General features: G+C 51.2%; 1 protein-coding gene across 2 annotated transcripts in view; it reads right to left on the bottom strand.

The window, feature by feature from the left end:
- Window positions 1–17,251, bottom strand: part of Cux1 (cut like homeobox 1) — a 353,130-nt gene that overhangs the window by 6,068 nt on the left and 329,811 nt on the right. For both annotated transcript variants that reach the window (XM_010618936.3, XM_010618935.3), the window contains exons 15-17: window positions 2,025–2,152; window positions 1,502–1,556; window positions 840–952 (exon numbers count right to left, since the gene is read on the bottom strand). In XM_010618936.3, coding sequence (XP_010617238.1) covers window positions 840–952; window positions 1,502–1,556; window positions 2,025–2,152 — 296 coding nt within the window. The remainder of the gene's footprint in view (window positions 1–839; window positions 953–1,501; window positions 1,557–2,024; window positions 2,153–17,251) is intronic.

Below are 17,251 nucleotides of genomic sequence, written 5' to 3'. Positions count from 1 at the left end.
AAAAAAAAAAAAAAAAAAAAAAAAAAAAGAGACCGTCAGGGGTGAGGTCCCTGGATCGGCCCAGTGTGATAGGTGGGGTCTGCAGAACCTCCAAGACCTGGACGGTGCCACCTCCAGGTGCTCTTCCGGTCTCACTCAGGTGCTGTGCACTGCTGTGCAGGGTCTGTACCTCCTCAGGGACACCTCATGCGCCTGCTTCTTTCATGCCATCTGAGGCCCTCCTCCTTGGGGTCCACAGCTCTCACCTGCTGCCCTGGCATCACCAGGCCCTGTCCAGGGATGCAGGCCCAGGACCTCCGGCAGCATGTAGCTCTGAGCTGTGGGCTCCCGGGGCTTCTGGGAGGGCGGCCCCTGCCTTATGAGCTCTCTGGAAGGCTCTGGCTGGGCACCTGGCAGCAGCACACTCTTGGGGCTCCTTGCTCTCCTGAACCTGTGCAGTTCCTAGCTGTCCCTGTGTGGTTCATCTACCTCCAGGCTGGCCTTCTGTCCTACACTGGACACCTGAGTGACCCGGCTTACCCTCCACTCTTAGTGCCCCTCCCCTGCATACAGCCTTCGTGAGTGGCCCAGCCTGCAGGTGGGCTCCACCTGCAACTCTGTCTTGGGCCTTGTGCCTTCTCCCTGCAACCTGTGACCAGCGCCGTGTCCATGAGCACCTGCTTCTTTCAAGGCCAGCGTGGCACAGCGTCCTCCAGAAAGCCTTCCCTGACCTCAGAATAAATCTAATTCCACAATGGTTTAGGTTGTGATAATTTTCTTTCCTGAACCTGTGTCTTTCCCTTCTGTGTCCTCAGGTGTGAGGCACGTAGGGGACAGAGGGAAAGAGGGACGTCACTCACAGCCTCTAGCTCCTGGTTCCGGGCACGGAAGCGCTCCCGCTGGCTGGAGATGATGGAGAGCAGTGAATCGACCTGGCCCTCAGGGAGGGAGCCACTGGCTGCTGCCACGGGTCCTAGGAGATATCAAAGGGTGGCTCGGGATGACAGGGCAGAAAGAGTCCCCTGGGGAGCTTTGGGCAATGTGGCCCAGCTTTGAGGGTTTTCTGGCCCAGGCTGTTGGGCAGAAACCACAGCGGAGGCTGCCCGCCTGGTGCTGAGCAGGTTGGCAAAGTGGAAGGGGCAAGCGGGGAGGGCTGAGAGCTCAGAATAAGGGCCGGGGTGCCCCAGAGCTCTGCTTCCCATTGCTCTGCACTTGGATGTGAGGTTCCCTGTACCCATGAGGCCCCGAGGGCCCTGGCCCTTGGTGAAGCAAAGGGACCCTGAGGGAACCGGGGAAGCTCCCTCTAGTATCCTGGACTAGTGGCCTTGGGTTCCAGCCTCAGGACCCACAGAGGCCGCCTCTCCTCCAATGCCATGCAGCTCTGGTCATTTCGGGGGTGTTGGCGGGGTGGCCCCGTGCATTTGGGGCTGCCACTACACTGCTGGGGTGGGGCTCTGTCCTTTGTGGGAGGGGCATGTTCTTCCAGGTCTGCCCCTGGGTGGAGGTGGCTGGCCCTGCTCACCGTAGAACAGGGCTGTGGCCTCCTTGATGGGCTCCGGGATTTTCTCAGCGGCGCCCTGCAGGTGAGAGGAGGAGGGGCAGTGCCATCATGGGTGGGCACTGAGTCACCTTTCAGGTTGGACAGGGAGCAGGCTGTAGGCCTGGCTGCAGGAGGAGCCCGCATCAGGGCTGCCAGTGCAGGGAAGGCTGGGCCTCAGTGACCATGGAGGTGAGGCCAGCAGCACCTCTAATGGGCTTGGGCCTCTCTGGTCTTGGGGCTTCTCCTTGAGATCCAGGTTGTGATCCTGGCTGTGTTCTGCCCAGGGCCTCAGGGCAGGGGACATACTCGCATCTGGGCATAGGGCACACTGTGACACCTGGGGAGCCCTGGGGTCTGGTGTCTCCAGCTGGGAGAGGGTGACCATGGGGTGAACAGGGAAAGCAGAGGATGGGGGGCAGCCCCGCTGGGCTTGGGGAGGGGCTGCCTGCCGCCACTGCACCGGGACTCAAGGACGGGGTGGAGGAGGGGGAGCAGCAGGGCTCACCTCTGCGTCTGGCCGCTGGATGGACTGGATGGTGCTGAGGTCCTGCTCCAGGCGGGCGATCAGCTCCCTCTGCTCAGCGGTCATGGCCATGGCCTCGGTGACATGGACCTGCAGCTCCGCACAGCGCCCTGTGGCCAGAAGGAGAGGTGGCTGTCAGAGGAGCCTGGGGGGACCCTTGGTGCGCTCCAGCCCCTTCCGGAGCAGGGGTACCTAAAAGGCCACTGAGTTCTGTGCAGTGAGGTCGTTGGGGCCAAATACCCTCTGCTCCTGAAATTTCCAGGGAGAGGAAGGAGCCCAGGTCAGGGATTCAGGAGAAACAGGAGCACCCTGGCTCTGCCAGGACTGTCTGGGTAACTCTGAGGGGCCCTTCTTTCCCGGGGCTTATGCTCTGAGATAATGACCAGGGGGTTCTTGGGGGTAGCAGGGGCCAAGGAAGGCAGGGGAGGTGCAGTGGGGGTGTGGAGGGAGGGGATCTGCACCTGCAACAGGCACCAGATACAGTGGCAGAGATGACAAGACACTGAGGTCCCCTGACCCACAGCCCTGTCCCTCTCTCCCCTGTCTAGGAGCCAGGGCCCATCTTAGCATCTAGACAAAAACAAAACCAGGCTGTCTGGACTTTCTTGTCCTGCAGCAAAGTGGACATAGTGGGAAGCTCATCAAGGCTGGGCCCTTGGTGCTGTCAGTAGCCACAGGCAGGGAGGGCTCAGCTGCCTGGTGGCCAGACTGGGGATCTGGCTCTACTTTCACTAATGTGTAACTCTGGGTAGCCAGACCACCCTCTCTGACCCTTCTTTGTAAAATGGTGACAAGAACCCTTAGCGAGGGTGAACTGACAGGGTCACTGAGGATGTCTGAGACAGACTCAGGACCTTGTCTTTTGGGGAGGGCTTCATGGCCACTAGGGGGCACTGTGGCCTCAGAAATGCCCAAAGGCTCCAGGCTGTGCATGGTGCTGGGAAGTGGCCTAGGTGTCCCCTTGCTGGACAGCGTGTAGACCTGCTGTCCTGATGGCACAGTGTGTAGGCTGGGGACAGCTCAGCCTTACTGCTCTGTCTCCTGGTGGCCAAAGATCACAATGCATGACCCACTGGCTGGGACGCCCTGCTGTCCCAGGCAGACAGGAATCATGGTGAGATGTGGGGAGTGGGAACAAGCAGAGAGCTAACAGGGCCTTGGGCAGCACTGATGGAAGTGAAGGGCCTGGGCTAAGGGAGGGACTAGTCAGTTACTGGCACCGGGTGTCTGCAGGAGCAGGCCCAAGCAGGGGTGATCCTGTGAGTGGGGAGGCAGAGCCTCGTCCAGGGGAAGAGGACAGAGGGATAGAGCTGGATATGGGGAGCCCACAGAGGGTGACTGCTGCCCTGCAGAGGGAAGGCTGGTGCGTGCAGTCAGCTTGCTTCTCACACCTGCCAGCCTGTGGCAGCCCAGCTTGGCCTCCCAGGAAGCACCCAGGCCTGCTGTGGACAATAGCACAGTCCCTGCCTGTGCACACAGGTGACATTCTGAGCATGTGCAAGGGCTGGAGAGCAGCGCCTCACCCCTAGGCAGTTCCACCCATCTTGGTGATGGCCTGTAGGGCCTGTGGCAGCCAACGCTCCCAGACACTGGGGCACAGTGCAGGGCTGGATTCGGGGAGCCGGGGGAGTTAGTAGTGAGTACAGTCAGACCCTGGGTGAGCCCTGAGGACTCAGGCATGTTTGGCTGCAGCAGGCCACTGCCAGAGAGGCCAGGGGGTGGGGAGTGCGGTGCAGCAGCAGTCTTGGGGTCTGGGTGCCCCTCTGACAGGCAGTGGGTGGGGCCTGGTGGTTGTGAATGATCTGTAAGGGAACACAGTCTTTTTTTTTTTCCCTTCTCGGCACTGGGCAGTGAAACTCACAGTGCCCTACCACTGAGCTGCATCCCAGTCCTGTATTCCTTATTTTGAGACAGGGTTTCATTAAGTTGCCCAGGCTGGGTTGGAACTTGCCGTTTTCTTGCCTTCACCTCTCAGAGCACAAGGACCACAGGTGTGCACTGCCAGGTCCTGCCAAGGGGCAGGGTCTCGAGAAGCAGGAAGCACGGTGGCGGGATGGGGATGGCCTGGACTAGGGAGAGGGGACAGGGCTGGCCCTGCCTCTGACAGACAGGTGAGGGAGTCCCCTTCTGGGAGACTCTGGAAAGGCTTCCTAGAGGGTTCACTGCATGGAGGGGAGAAAGAAATCAGAGCAATGCCAAGGTCAAGGCCCCACCACTTCAAGTCAAGGCACAAGGGTGACAGGGATGAAAGGTGGCAAGGCCTGGGGTGCTGTGCCCCTGGCTTTCCTGAAGGAGGGGACCCTGTCATATTAAATCAGTCACCTGCAGGCTGGGCAGGGGTGGTGGGCCTGCCTGATGCCCATGGTGAGTGGAGATGCCTGTGCCACCCCTCCCCTTGGGGGCCTGCCACGCCCCTTTGTGAGGCGTTCCCAGCCAATCTCCCCTCTCGCCAGCAGCTCTGGCCCCTCCTTTGCCCTGGCATAGAAGCATGGTGTTCACACTTGCCGGCCTGGCCACCTGGAAGACTTCTACAAGCCAGCGCTGCCCCACTGTGTATCTCCCACCCATGCCTCTCCTTGTCCTCTTCTTCCCCTGTCTGGCTACCTGGCATCTCAACCTTAGTACATCTGAATTGAAGCCTGAAGCCCTCCTGCCGGAGTCAGTCTCGTCCGAGAAACCTGCTCTCCAGAGGCCCTGGCCAGGCTATCACCAGTGGCTCGGAACAAAGCCTGGGAGTCACCTGCGGTTCTCTGGCCCTTCTTCCATATGTCAAAACCGCCCTAAATCCTACTTTTGGCTCCACCTTCCAAACAGGTCCAAAATCCTGTCCTTTTTCACCACGGCCACCACCTGGTCCCTGTCACAGCCACCTCGTCTCAGAGATAGCAACAGATTCTTGGTGGCCTCCCTTCTACCCACAGTCTAGTCCCAGAGCAGCGGGTAGAGAGACGCTTGGACAAAGTGCAGGAAGATGCTCTCAGCGAAGCCCCCCAATGGCTCCCTGGCACAGGGAAAAAGCCAAAGCCCTGCAGGGCCCATAGGGCCACACATGCTCTGCCTTTCCCTCATCTCTGTCATCTGTCACCACCCTCTCTTCCCCTTGGTCACCTGCTGCAGCCATGCTCGCTTCCAGACATGCTTGCGCCACAGGACCTTTGCAATGCTGAGAAGCGCCTTCCCTTGGCACTGTGCAGCCTGTCCCTTCACCTCTGCTGAGACCATGTCCGTGCTAGGTTCTTATGTGGCCCACCCTGACTTCTATTCGAAGCTTTACACTTCACCTGCTATTCCTGATCTTCTTGTCTTATTTTTCTTCCACAACACAAATCATCTTCTAAGCCACCCGAGCCTCACTGATTTATTGTCTTCTGTCTGTCCCCTCCCACTGGGAGGTGAGCTCCTGGTTTGTCCCTGCAGCGTGTGGGGCAGCGGCACAGGGTGGAGCAGATTCTACCCAGCAGGGCACAACTGTTTCCTCTGGCTGGAACACATGGGGTTCCCAGGACTTCAGGGTCCCTGGAGTGGGGGCAGAGCTGGCCAGGCAAAGGCACCCAGAGCCTGGCAGGGCCAGCTGGGTACACTATCATCTGGTAAGTACTTAGTCCAACTTAGTCCAGTCCAGACCAGACCTCAGATCTGCCAGCACGAGAGCCCACTGTACCCCTGCCAGTGAGTACACACCTCCCCAGCTGGTCCCCTCCCCACAAGGCTGGCTGCGGATGCTCAAATACACAGAGTCCTAGATACCACACATAGGGCACAACCTCGCCCAGCATAGCTGCCCTCCAGATCCAACTTTGTTCTTTTCTTTACTTTTTTCCAGTATTGGGGATTGAACTGAGGGACTTCATACTGAGCTACATCCCTTGCCTTTTTATTTTTTATTTGAGGAAGGATCTCATTAGTTGCTAAGTTGCCCAGGCTCAGTTTAAACTTGATCTTCCTGCCTCAGCCTCCCGGAAGGCTGGGATAACGGTGTTTACCACCTCACCCAGTTCCACCTGTGTAATCAGCCACACAGTGGAGTCGGTGCGAGGAAGTCTCACCCTCCTTCCCCGCCACACTGCCTGTTTCCAGCATGCAGTTCTGTGGAGAACTACGCCACTCAAACTGAGCGCCCACCAGATGGTGGCCACGACAGGCCTGGCGGCACTGGTTCTCTGGGTATCCCGAGGAGTGTCCGATTTGGAGCAGGACAGATTCTAGAAGGATCTAGGGACTCTTCCTGCCCTGGCACAAAGTAGAAAAAACCCTCACCCGAGGGAACTGCTCTAGCAACCAGAAGACAACGAAAGGACACTTATCAACAACTGTAAGCAAGCAGACGCCACAAGCAGTTCCTAGGTGTGTCACTCAATCCTCCTCAGAGCCCTAAGACCTTGGTTTCATTTTCCTTTGCTGGGGATTAAACCCAGGGCCTTGTGCCCTCGCCCACGGAGCCAAATTGCAGCACTGGCTTGGCATTCATACAGTCCCTGTTACACAGATGGAGATGGCAGTGACAGGAAGGCACATTCCTCCACTATTATGGGAAAGATGTCATGTCATCTGAGACTTGTCCCAGGTTGCCAGCTGGTAAGAGACCACTGAGGGGGCCGGGGATTTAGCTCAGTGGTACCACACCTGCCTTGGGAGCACAAGGTCCTAAGTTCAATCCAGGGTACCAAAAAAAAAAAAAAAATTCATGTGCATTTATCATATGAAAGAATTTAAGAGAAAATAAAATTAAATTAAACTAAAAAAAAAGAGAGACCACTGAGGTTTCACAGTGCACCTTGTGACCACATGGATGGGGTCTTCAAACCTCATTCCCTGAGGCATCCTTCACTGCTCCCAAGAGAGCAGCTCTGCTATGACTTGTCTGTACATTTTTTTATTTGTTTGTTTTTCTGGTACTGGGGACTGAACCCAGGGCTTTCACACTGAGCTACATCCCCCAGCCCTTTTAAAGTTAAAAAAAAATTTTTATGACAGGATCTCACTAGGTTGCTAAATTACTCAGGTTGGGCTTGAATTTGTGATCCTCCTGACTCAGCCTCCCAGAACGTTGGGATTACAGCTGTGCACTACCATGCCCAGTGTTCATAACTTCAGGAAGGATACAAGGCCCTTCTAGTTGACAGTCTGAGTGTCTGACCTTTATGGAAAAGGCAGGAATTCAGTGATGCCTGCCCAAGGCCAGTGCAGGCTGTGTCTCCCACTCGTTACAGCAAACTGCTCCATGCTGGGTGGGCAGACCAGAATCAACAACGTTCAGGCTGGATCCCCACCAATGTCCCAGTGGTTTCCAGAGCCGTCCAACCTCCTAGAGTGGCTCGGTAAGCCAAGGTCCAGGCCTCTGCCACTTTGGGGGAACCAGGGGCAAGTGGAAATGGGGACCAGCAGGCTGCATGCTCCCCAAGCTGAGGTACCAGATCTATGGAAAAGGAGCCACAGTCTGAGGTGGCCACTGGAGATCCTGGTGAGCCCAAGTGCACGGGATCTGTGCACATAGCTCCTGGGCTCCAGTACGCCACACTGCCACACAGCCACCTGCTTATCTGCAACCACGGCTCCTCCGGAGCACCAAAGCAACCTCACAGGCCTGGGAGGTCGAACAATTGGCCTGGAGGAGGGCGTCATCCAGTGGCAGACACAACTTTGTTCCCTTTCTCTGCCAGCTCTGATTTCCTGCTAGTTTCTCCCATGGGAGGGGCTGACATTGGGAGGCAGCACTAGCAATACCCACACATTGCTGAGTAGTTGGTTGCCTCCATCTCAGCCAGTGACTCTGAATTGGTTTCATTTGGAGAGGGCTCACAATTACGTATCACACAGGAGCTTCATATTCTAAAAATCGGCATGTTAACACACAACAAAGTAACCCACCACATAGCTGCACACCATAAGGATGGTGATTCTTTTCTCACCCAGTACATCACAAGAACCATCCAGAGCCACACACATGTGCCACAGCCTCACTCTGCAAGGCTTTGGCACCTCTCACCTCCAGCACCAGCCAGAAAGAGGGCCCGTCTCAGGATACCCATCACGCCGGGAACCCGCAGCCACCATCCCCTCCTCTTCCCATTCACTCGCCCGTGTTAGTTGGCACCCTTGGCGTGACTTTCTTCATATCAGCAGCCAGGGACAAACCGAGACATCCCAGTGCAGGTGAGGCTGGGTCACTGACCAGGTGTGACAAGTTTTGTACAGGTCCTACAAGCCCCAGTTTTTGGGCTGCTACCATCATCCCAGTACTGCAGTCAGCAACATGGGCCACCGTTCCTGGTCCTCACAACACACCAAAGGACAGGTAATAGTGTCTCTATTCGACAGACAAGGAAGCAGATGCCAGCAAGGGGAAATGTACAAGTTCAAGGGCACATGGACAGTCAGGGTGACAACAGCAGGCAGGAAGGCAGGCCCTTAGGGAGTGCTTCCAAGGACAGAGACCAAAGGCCAGTCAGTGTCCACACTCCACATCCATGTTTCTGCCAATGCTTGTCCAGAAGCCACGCACCAGGGGACAAACCAGAAGGTGTGGGGGGACACAGACATTCTCGAGGTACCCTTGGGACCCAAATTAAAGTGTTTGCTGCTTCTCCTCAGGCCAGAGCACTTCAAATAAAAACAACCCACACATTGTTGTGTTTGTATAAAAGATATTTACTTCAATTATCACACCTAGGGTGCTAGTGAATAATAATAATACATGGTGTGAGTTTCAGTGATATTGCTTCTCCATATCATATAGGGACCGTTGTACAGTGCTGAGAACAAACATTGTATGGCTAACCAAAGACAGAAGGGACGACGCTGAGGGGCCGACGGGTGCCTCCCCCACCCCCACGCCAGCCAGATCAACTTTGACTCTGAATGTGGAAAACAAGTAGCAAGAACTAAAATGTTATCAGAGATGAGTCACAGCGACAGAGGCTTCTCAAAGCTATTTGTACAAAAATGACGCCTTTTTTTCCTCTCTCTTCTTTTTTGGTCAATTGGGTCTTTGTGAGGATTAAGGGGAAAAAAAATCTGTGATCATATTAACAAATGAGCTCTAGAAAACATCTAAAACTTAGTGCGTTACAGAAAATATAAAATACTGCTAAAATGTAAGACACCGCCAAGCACTGGGAGCTGAGCTTATGAAGGGCCGTCTGCCGAGGTCACCGCTCGGTGACGCGAGTCTTGTGCTGGGTTAGTAGTCTGGACAGGAGCGTGGCGCTACCCGCTCTCACCGCAAGTAGTTATTGCACAAATGCAAAGGGCTAGGTCTCTTACTCCATGGGAAGGGACTGGGGAAAACCATCTTATCTTCTTTCCCACTTTTATAACAAGCTAGTCTCAAATGCTTTAAGAATTTTGAATGAATTCTCATGTCTCCAAAATGCACAGCATTTTCTGAAGGGTTGTGGAGGATGGGGACATGAGATGCCCGTTAAAAGGCAGAAAATGGGGGTGGGGAGAGAGGGAGAAAGAGAAATGCAGACTAATTAGAAAAAAAAATGAAAACCCTTTGGGGAGATGGGGCAATCACTTCGTTGGAGGGCTTTTTCTCTCACAGACAGGTACAAAACTGGGACCCCAAAGATGTCAGAGAAGGGGACAAGTCACAGAAGGGAGGAAATGCTCTGCCAGGTGGGTCTGGGGTGGGCAGCCCCCGCCCCACCTGGGGAGCAAGCAACTGGGTGTGATCAAGCAACTGGTCTTGATGGCTGTGCTTCAACTACAAAAAGTTCTTTCTCCACACCCATCCAGGATTCCTCTGGTTGTCCCCACAATGGAGGGGAAGGGGCTCCTGCCCATGACTTCCCAGGCTGAGCTTTCCAGCCACTGCTGGTGCTAAGAAACACCTGTCACTTCTCAGGATGCTTTTGCCCAACTTTGTGTGCCAGGACAAGGACAAGAGAAACCAACTAATACATTAACCCATGCGGGCCTTGGAAGAAACTGCTGTCCTGCTCAGAAGGGATGGTCTCAGCTGGGCCACTGTACCTTCTCTGACCAGGGCTCACTGAACTTTCATGAACCCAGAAGTCTTAACAGAGGCTCTAGGAGGCTTTGGGGAACTGAACTTGGTTTTCCTAAGTTTTCTCGAGAGTGATTTGCCCCTCGGCACTTCCTGACTGTGGTAGCGTTTCCTTCACCTACTCTCATTTAAACAGTTAAGACCACCAGTTTTTGAGTGGCTACTCAGGAGAAAGGTGTCTGACTCTGCTGGAGAACCCCTCCCCCAAGCAAAGCCCCAGGCTCTTAGCTTCTCTGGGGAGGGAGGAGCAGAGGACAGTAACCACTGGAGTGACAGCAAAAAGCATTCATAATGACAACAACATAAAACAACACACTCCTGATATGTAAATGATTAACCTAGTAATAAATAGAAGAGGATAGACAGATATACATTTTTTTCTTTCTCAAGGAAACATCCTTTTATAACCATCCTCATGCACGCTGGCGGGTCAGTAGCAGTCAGTCCATCTCAACAAGAAAAGGTTAAGTGCTGGAAGGGATGGCTGTGGTCTCAAGACACTCGGGAAAGCTCTCAGCTGCTGAATCACAGGCACCCCCACCCTGCTGCAACCAGGCTGGCAGATCCGACCAACCGGATCCCATGGGCCCTGCAGGCTCAGCTCAGCAGGGGCAGCTGGGTCACTGCAGGGGCTGGCAGCCTGTTTCCTCTTCGGTTCATGAACGCACAGAGCTACATAGTGAACATTAACTCAGCCACAACCTGAATCATCCTGGTCTAAAGCTTACTTTGAGTTCATTTGGTGTGCAATGTGCTATCTTTCAAAAATGAACAAACATTATTTCTATTGCACAGAGCTTTTACACATAGTCATCTATTTAAGTGCTTTCTGTTTAAAGCAAACTACACCCCCCCAAAAAAAACCCCCACAAAAGACAACAAAAGAAATAAGGGAGGGGGGAAAGGAATTATAAAACAAAAACAGCCCCTTGCCACCTCAATGCGTCTTGCTTTGTGGTGTATTGTTTTGCTAAAGGAAGTCCCAATGCTTCCATACACTGTGCTTCTGATTATTTTCCATAGGGATAGAGCCATGACATTGGGATTTAAGGCACCTTTCCTTTCTGATCACAGAAAGCTTGATACATAGCATATAGCATATTTTGTGGTAGAAATTAAAGCCCAAACACTACAGCGATTACAGTAACGTAGACTACAGACTCCTTAACATTATGAAGAAATGAAAATGATCCATACTTAAAGACATTTAAAAAGTCAAATAACAGGGGAGGGGAAGTGCACATTTATGCATAGCCTAATGTCTTTCTCTTACTAGCTTTTCTTCGGGATTCTTCGCCTACAATGCCAAACTTTTAAAGTTAGCATTTTGGAGGAGACCAGGCGCTTTGGAAATGTCTTGTTAAAGCTAAATGTCACTTCATCCAAAAATGAAAATTCGAGATGCCACTGATGGCATGGACATGGGATCTTTGGAGGGGATGTGGCAGAGGAAGGTCAGTGGGCGCAGTGTGGTAAGAGGGGGCAGGTCCTGGGAGTTGGGTAGCTGGGATGAAATATTTTTTCCTTTTACTTCCCTGATTAGGCATTCAGGCTGCCAGGGCTTTTGGGCCCAGGCCTCATTTTACGATGGTTTACTGCTTCTTCCTCTTCTTGCATCCTGACCTCCTGGGTCTTGGCTTTCAGCCCATCTCAAAGAAATTATAGACTGGATCTTTTTGGAATTTTATTTGGAAACCTGTTTTCCCCCTTTTCTTGGTAGTTTTAATTTATAAAAAAGGCAAAACTAACGGGAATGAAAATGACATTGTCAAACTGGACCATTCTCTTAACATGCAGTTGTGCTGGCCCACACTGTCCCACGGCCCACTGGGAGATGCAGCTGAGCAATGTTAGAATTCTGGTTTCCCCACTTAGCCAGCTAGGACAGGAGCCTTGCCTTGGTGGTCATTGGGCTTCCTTAATGTCAAGGCCCCAGTGAAACCACAGCAGGAGAATCACAGGGATTTCCAAATGTGAGCTTCTCTGGGTAGGTGCCCTGGTATATGAAGACACAAATCCTCAGCATAGTTCCACTTCCCATCACAACACTCTGGCTACCAGTGGGTGGACCCAGCCCCAACCAGCAGCCCTAGGAGCTGGCTATCTTTGACACTAAACAGAAACTAGAAAGTTCTTTTGGAAAGAAAACAAGACCTGGCAGGCAGGCTGGAGAAAAATCCTATGTCCTTTCCTGTCCTTAAGATACTTGGTGATTGCAAAAGAGAGTTCAGAGGCCAAAGTCATGAACCCAGTGCCAGAAACATGAGACATGGATAGCTATGGAGTTCCTGGGGAAGCATGATCATGTGACGTGGCTGTCTGGGGCAGCCAGGGCAATGGGGATGGCTGAGATGGATCTCAACAGCTGTGCAGGAATGTGAAGGATACAAAGGCAGAGCAAAGACAAGGTCTTCTGAGGCCTGAGATCACCCCTGCCTGCAAAGGCAACAGCTGCAGGAACCTCAGAAACAGGTGAGTGCCAAGAGGAAAAGCCATATGCCTTACAGGGCCCAGCCATTCAGCCACGCAGTGCTCACTAAAGAGGAAAAAATCCTGAGCACCAGGCTGAGATGCTTAGGTCTGCCATGCTTCAAGTTCTTTCATGCCCAGCCCACTTGGTCTTGAGGGGGTGACATCAAGTGGAGACCACAGGTGAGGTAGAAGGGGACAAATGAGGAGCGTGAAGGTGAAGGGGGAACATCCAGGAAGGGACAGGGGCATCCCAGCAGTGAGAGTATTTCCAGCCTAAAGTACTGTAGCTAAGAGCTCAGCACGCTCACCATAAACCCCTGGCCTCCATGTTCTTTCCCCTGCACAACTGGCTTGCAGGAGGCTGGCCTTGGAATGACTAAAGGCAGATGCTTATTTCTATAGGCGCCTATCACAGTGCATTTAAGGCAAACGCTCAAGCTATAGTCAGTGACCAACTCTATTTCACTTTATGCTAATTCCAGAAGGACACGTGTAGATTTCCCTGGCTCCTCTATGTCCCAGGGAGATCTGTTTTTGTAGAAGCAGAGGAATGAATGCCATTGCATAGAATGTCCAGAGCTCCTTGATCATCTCAGCATGAAAGGACACGAGTTCCAGAGGAACATAGGCACCCAGTCCAGCTGTAGCAGGGAAGGCACCTGCCCATGACTGAGCTCACTGGTGACTTTAGTCCCCATGTGAAGGCAGGCCCATGACATGGTCCAGAGCTTTTCCTCCAGGTCACACACAACCTACCCCTTGCTTGGTTTGTTCATGAGCAGCACCACAAACTTGGCCCTGGCCAGGAGGCACACAGGGTATGAGTATGGGTCATGTGGATCTACAGAGTGCTGGAGTCAGGGAAGGTTTCTCCTGGCCATGGCAAGAGCATAGGAAAGCACTAATTCCTAAATTAGCAATGTGCCTGGCCCACCAACCAGAGCTGATCATCCACATCAGACAGGTTTTTACATAGGGAAAAAACACAGAGACTGACGGGAAGGAAGCCAGGCAGGCAGGTATTTGTGCTTCAGAGGCACAAGGAGCTAGCTGTTCTAGGGAGGTTGAGAGCTGCCATCTTTTGTCTTGCTTTCCCAGAGCAGCATGCTTGCCAGTAGTCTTGTGAGTCATGATCTCGGCATTTCTTGGAGATTTCTTCTAAGCCTGCATCCCAGGGTACCTGCCCCAGGATGGGACCAGATGCCACCTTATGTCACACTGTTCCTCAGGTAGGCTGGTTAGAATAACTGAGTTCAGTTAAGTGGCTGTACAACCCTTCCTAAAGGAGATAAGTCTGGTGGAACCAAATCAGATATCCTGACTAATCCAAAAGTTCCAGAGGGAGGTAACCTGGGAGCCAGGTTGGGTTGGAAGTGAGGAGACAGGGGTCTAAGACAGAATCCACACATCTCAAATACCACAGGGGGATTTGGGAGGGAAACAAGGGTCAGGCGGCCAGATGCAAACACTGATTTGATGCTGGGCCCCCACTTAGTCAGCTAAGTAATGGCAGAAACCTCCAGTTATGAATGCTGCCTCCAATTAACAAAAAAGAAGCCATTTAAAATGGTATAATGGAGATTGTAATTAAGTGTTAGTGTTTTATATGGAACCGTTTCCCCTGGGGAGAGGTACAAATCAGCTTTTTAAGCTGACAAAGATTAAAGAGGAAGAGGGTCCGCTGCCTGTGGAGCTGCTATTTGGATGGCCAGCCAGTGGAAAGTCACCACTCAGAGGGGGCGCTGTTCAAGGCACTTGAATATTGCTTATCAAGATGAAAGATGAACCCTTAGACTCAAACTGAGGGGCCTGATTAGAAGGGGGCTGCTCCCCCTCCACAGATTTGTTATTTAGTGGCAGATCTTAGAAGTACTACAGTGTTAGCTTAACACAAAAGATCATAAGGTTAGGATCTCAATAAAAACAAATAAATAATAAAGAAAAAATACAAAACAGATCTGTTCGCAAGCAAAATCTAACCAATTGATTGTATCGAGCACCCAGATGTAAGTCTGGCAGAAAAGACAGAATAAGGGTGGAAATCAACAATGACCCAGTTCAAAAGTAAAGAAACACAAAACAAAAAATGACTCAATTGCTGGGAAGAGCCAAAGTGGCTGTGGTAAGACTGTTACCATTTGGCCACGAGGACAGACAAATCTAGACTTTCCAATTTCCTCAGATTTAACACCTTGGTAAGTAACAGTCATGCCTTTGAAACAAAAACATTAGCCTAACAGTTAATTCCCTGCTTCTCATTCTAATGAAAATTGGTAGAGGTTCACCACATATGACGACAAAGTTCCCTTGAGGTTTTGTGGAGACAACACCACAGTACCATCAGTGGCTCTGCCTCTCTCACTGTCCTAAGGGTCCCTGGCATGAACTTGCTCTTCTCTTAGGGCACCTGCAGCCAGCGGATGTTAATCCGCTTCCCCTTAAGCTTCTCCACGGTGGATTCTCTTCCTACTGAACCAAGATGTCAAGTTCAGAAATGATGCAACCATCCAAAGAGGAACAAAGGGCTTGCCTCCCAGCCTCCTAGAGCCTTCTGAGAACTTCTTATTCATGAAAAGGCATTGTCTTTAGTGTAGTGACTCTTAAGTTTGTGAAAACTTGAACTAAGTGCTGCAGTTGCAGGTTAAAAAGACTGTAAATGAAATACATAATTTCTAAAACATCATGCAAGAAATGTGGTTTCACATCTTACAGTCAAAGTCCTACAAGTTAAGTAATAACAAGCACACTGAGGTGTAATAGCGGGAGCATACCTTTAAAATTAGAACTCCCTCCCACCCCCCCAAATCAAAAAAGTAATATTAATTAAACTTAAGAAATAATGAATGCACCATTAAAATGTCATCCAAAGATGTTGACCTAAGACAAAGGTTTCAATGATACACAATACGGTCAAAAGTTTTCAATCAGTAATATACAGTATGACAACTACATCTTGTAAATTATACCCAATACTGCCGGCAGTCTATCCCTCTAAAGAATATTTGCCCCTTTCATCCCTTCCTAACAATCAGATAATAAAATACAGCACCTATAAATAAGCAAAAAAAAAAAAATATATATACCGAAATCATCTATTGTTAGTTTAAAGATATGGCAATAAAGGAGTCTAAATTAGCAAACTTGTAGAAGCCATAACTGATAAAACAGCTTATTGAAAAAGGTGGCAGTAATGCACTCTATGTGTGCACAGGTACTTAAGAAAATACACAGACGTATAAAATTGCACACACACACACGCACGCACACTCTCATCCACCTCTATTCTCACGCATATACACATAGACAACAGGAGGAATCAGAGACAAGTTAGACTTCTGATTTGTACTTGGACTGCCCTAAACTGTGCATAAAAGAATTTCCCAAGAGGTGAAATGAATGAAGGGCTAATGGTCTGGTCTGGAACTGAAGAGCGTTCAACGTTTCGGTGAGTTTGGGCCGTCTCTACAGGGGTGGGAGTGGGGCCCAGACTGCCACGTCCTCTCTTCTGGAGGGAAGGAAGCTTCCCAAGAGTTCGACAGGGTCATCAGTGCTTATGGTGGGGAAGGGGAAGAGGGAGTGCGCATGCGCACAGACCTGCCTGCCCAGGCCCAGGGAGCATCTTCCCCCCGGTGGTGGCGGGGGGGCTCAGTCCGTCAGACGCCCAGGAAGAGGGGTGTGAGGTGAGGTGCCTTCTGTGCCAAGGAAAGATGGGGCGGGGGCCGTTGTGCCCCAGGACTGCCTGCTGCGACCTTGCCAACCTACTCTTTCCTGTCTTTCAATGCTCGCACATGCGTGGACGCACGAACACAGAGGGAGACACCATAAATTAAACAAAATGAACGGGTACATGCTACAGTTCTAACTTGTCTCCTAAACCTCCGAGATATGAGGTCTGATCAGCGTGCTCTGCGGTTAGAGGTTAAAAAGCAGATTATAAAATACCTAGATTCGGATCTTTTCTTTTTGTCCTGATTTGGCCTAGAATGGAGTGTATTAAACAAACCCTGGGCAGCAAAAGCCCCGGGTCAGTTAAAGCTATGGATCAATGTGCACTACATGTCAGGATTCTATTCACATACAAGAAAACACTACATCAGCTACCACAAAAATCAGATAAGTTTCCTGATGTGACTTTTTTTTGTTAAAAAATATGCGGAGTAAATGCGTTTTTACTTTACTTCAAAGTTTCAAACGAGAAGATTCTTTTCTTGAAAATATTTAGGAATCCAAACTAGTGTGTTTAGAGTCGGTTTGACTGTGCAATCTCTTAGTGGCAACTGAACAGCTACAAAAACTTTCTTTTTAAATTTTTTTTTTCTGAAAAATCCCCCCTCCCCCCTTTTTCCTGGTTTAAGAAGATAATAGTGTATTATCGCTCTGAAGCCATTAGATGGCAGATAAAAAGCCCCCTTTTAATATGTGGGTTTGATTTTCTTTTCTTTTTTTTAAAGCCCACACGAAAGAGGAGGGCACAAGGCAAAAGCTGTAAGAGTTATTCCAGAACCTGTGGAAATCACTTCGGGCAATTAAAAACAAAAAAACAAAAAACACTTCAGGGTACAAAAAAGCTGGACTACACATTTTCCGTTTTCTTCCTTGAAAACACGACATAGATTGGGCTTAATGCTCCTTTGTTTTCTATATGCACCTTGGCCTATGGCGATTTTGCCCTGTGGCCCGCAGGGCTAAGTGCGCAACGCAGGGGCTCGGGCCTGGGCCTAGGGGG

This window comes from Fukomys damarensis, unplaced genomic scaffold (assembly GCF_012274545.1).
Source record: "Fukomys damarensis isolate Sample0158 unplaced genomic scaffold, DMR_v1.0_HiC HiC_scaffold_17, whole genome shotgun sequence".
Taxonomy (NCBI): Eukaryota; Metazoa; Chordata; class Mammalia; order Rodentia; family Bathyergidae; genus Fukomys; species Fukomys damarensis.
The sequence above is the reverse complement of the archived record's forward strand: the minus strand, read 5'-3'. Positions and strand labels throughout refer to the sequence as shown.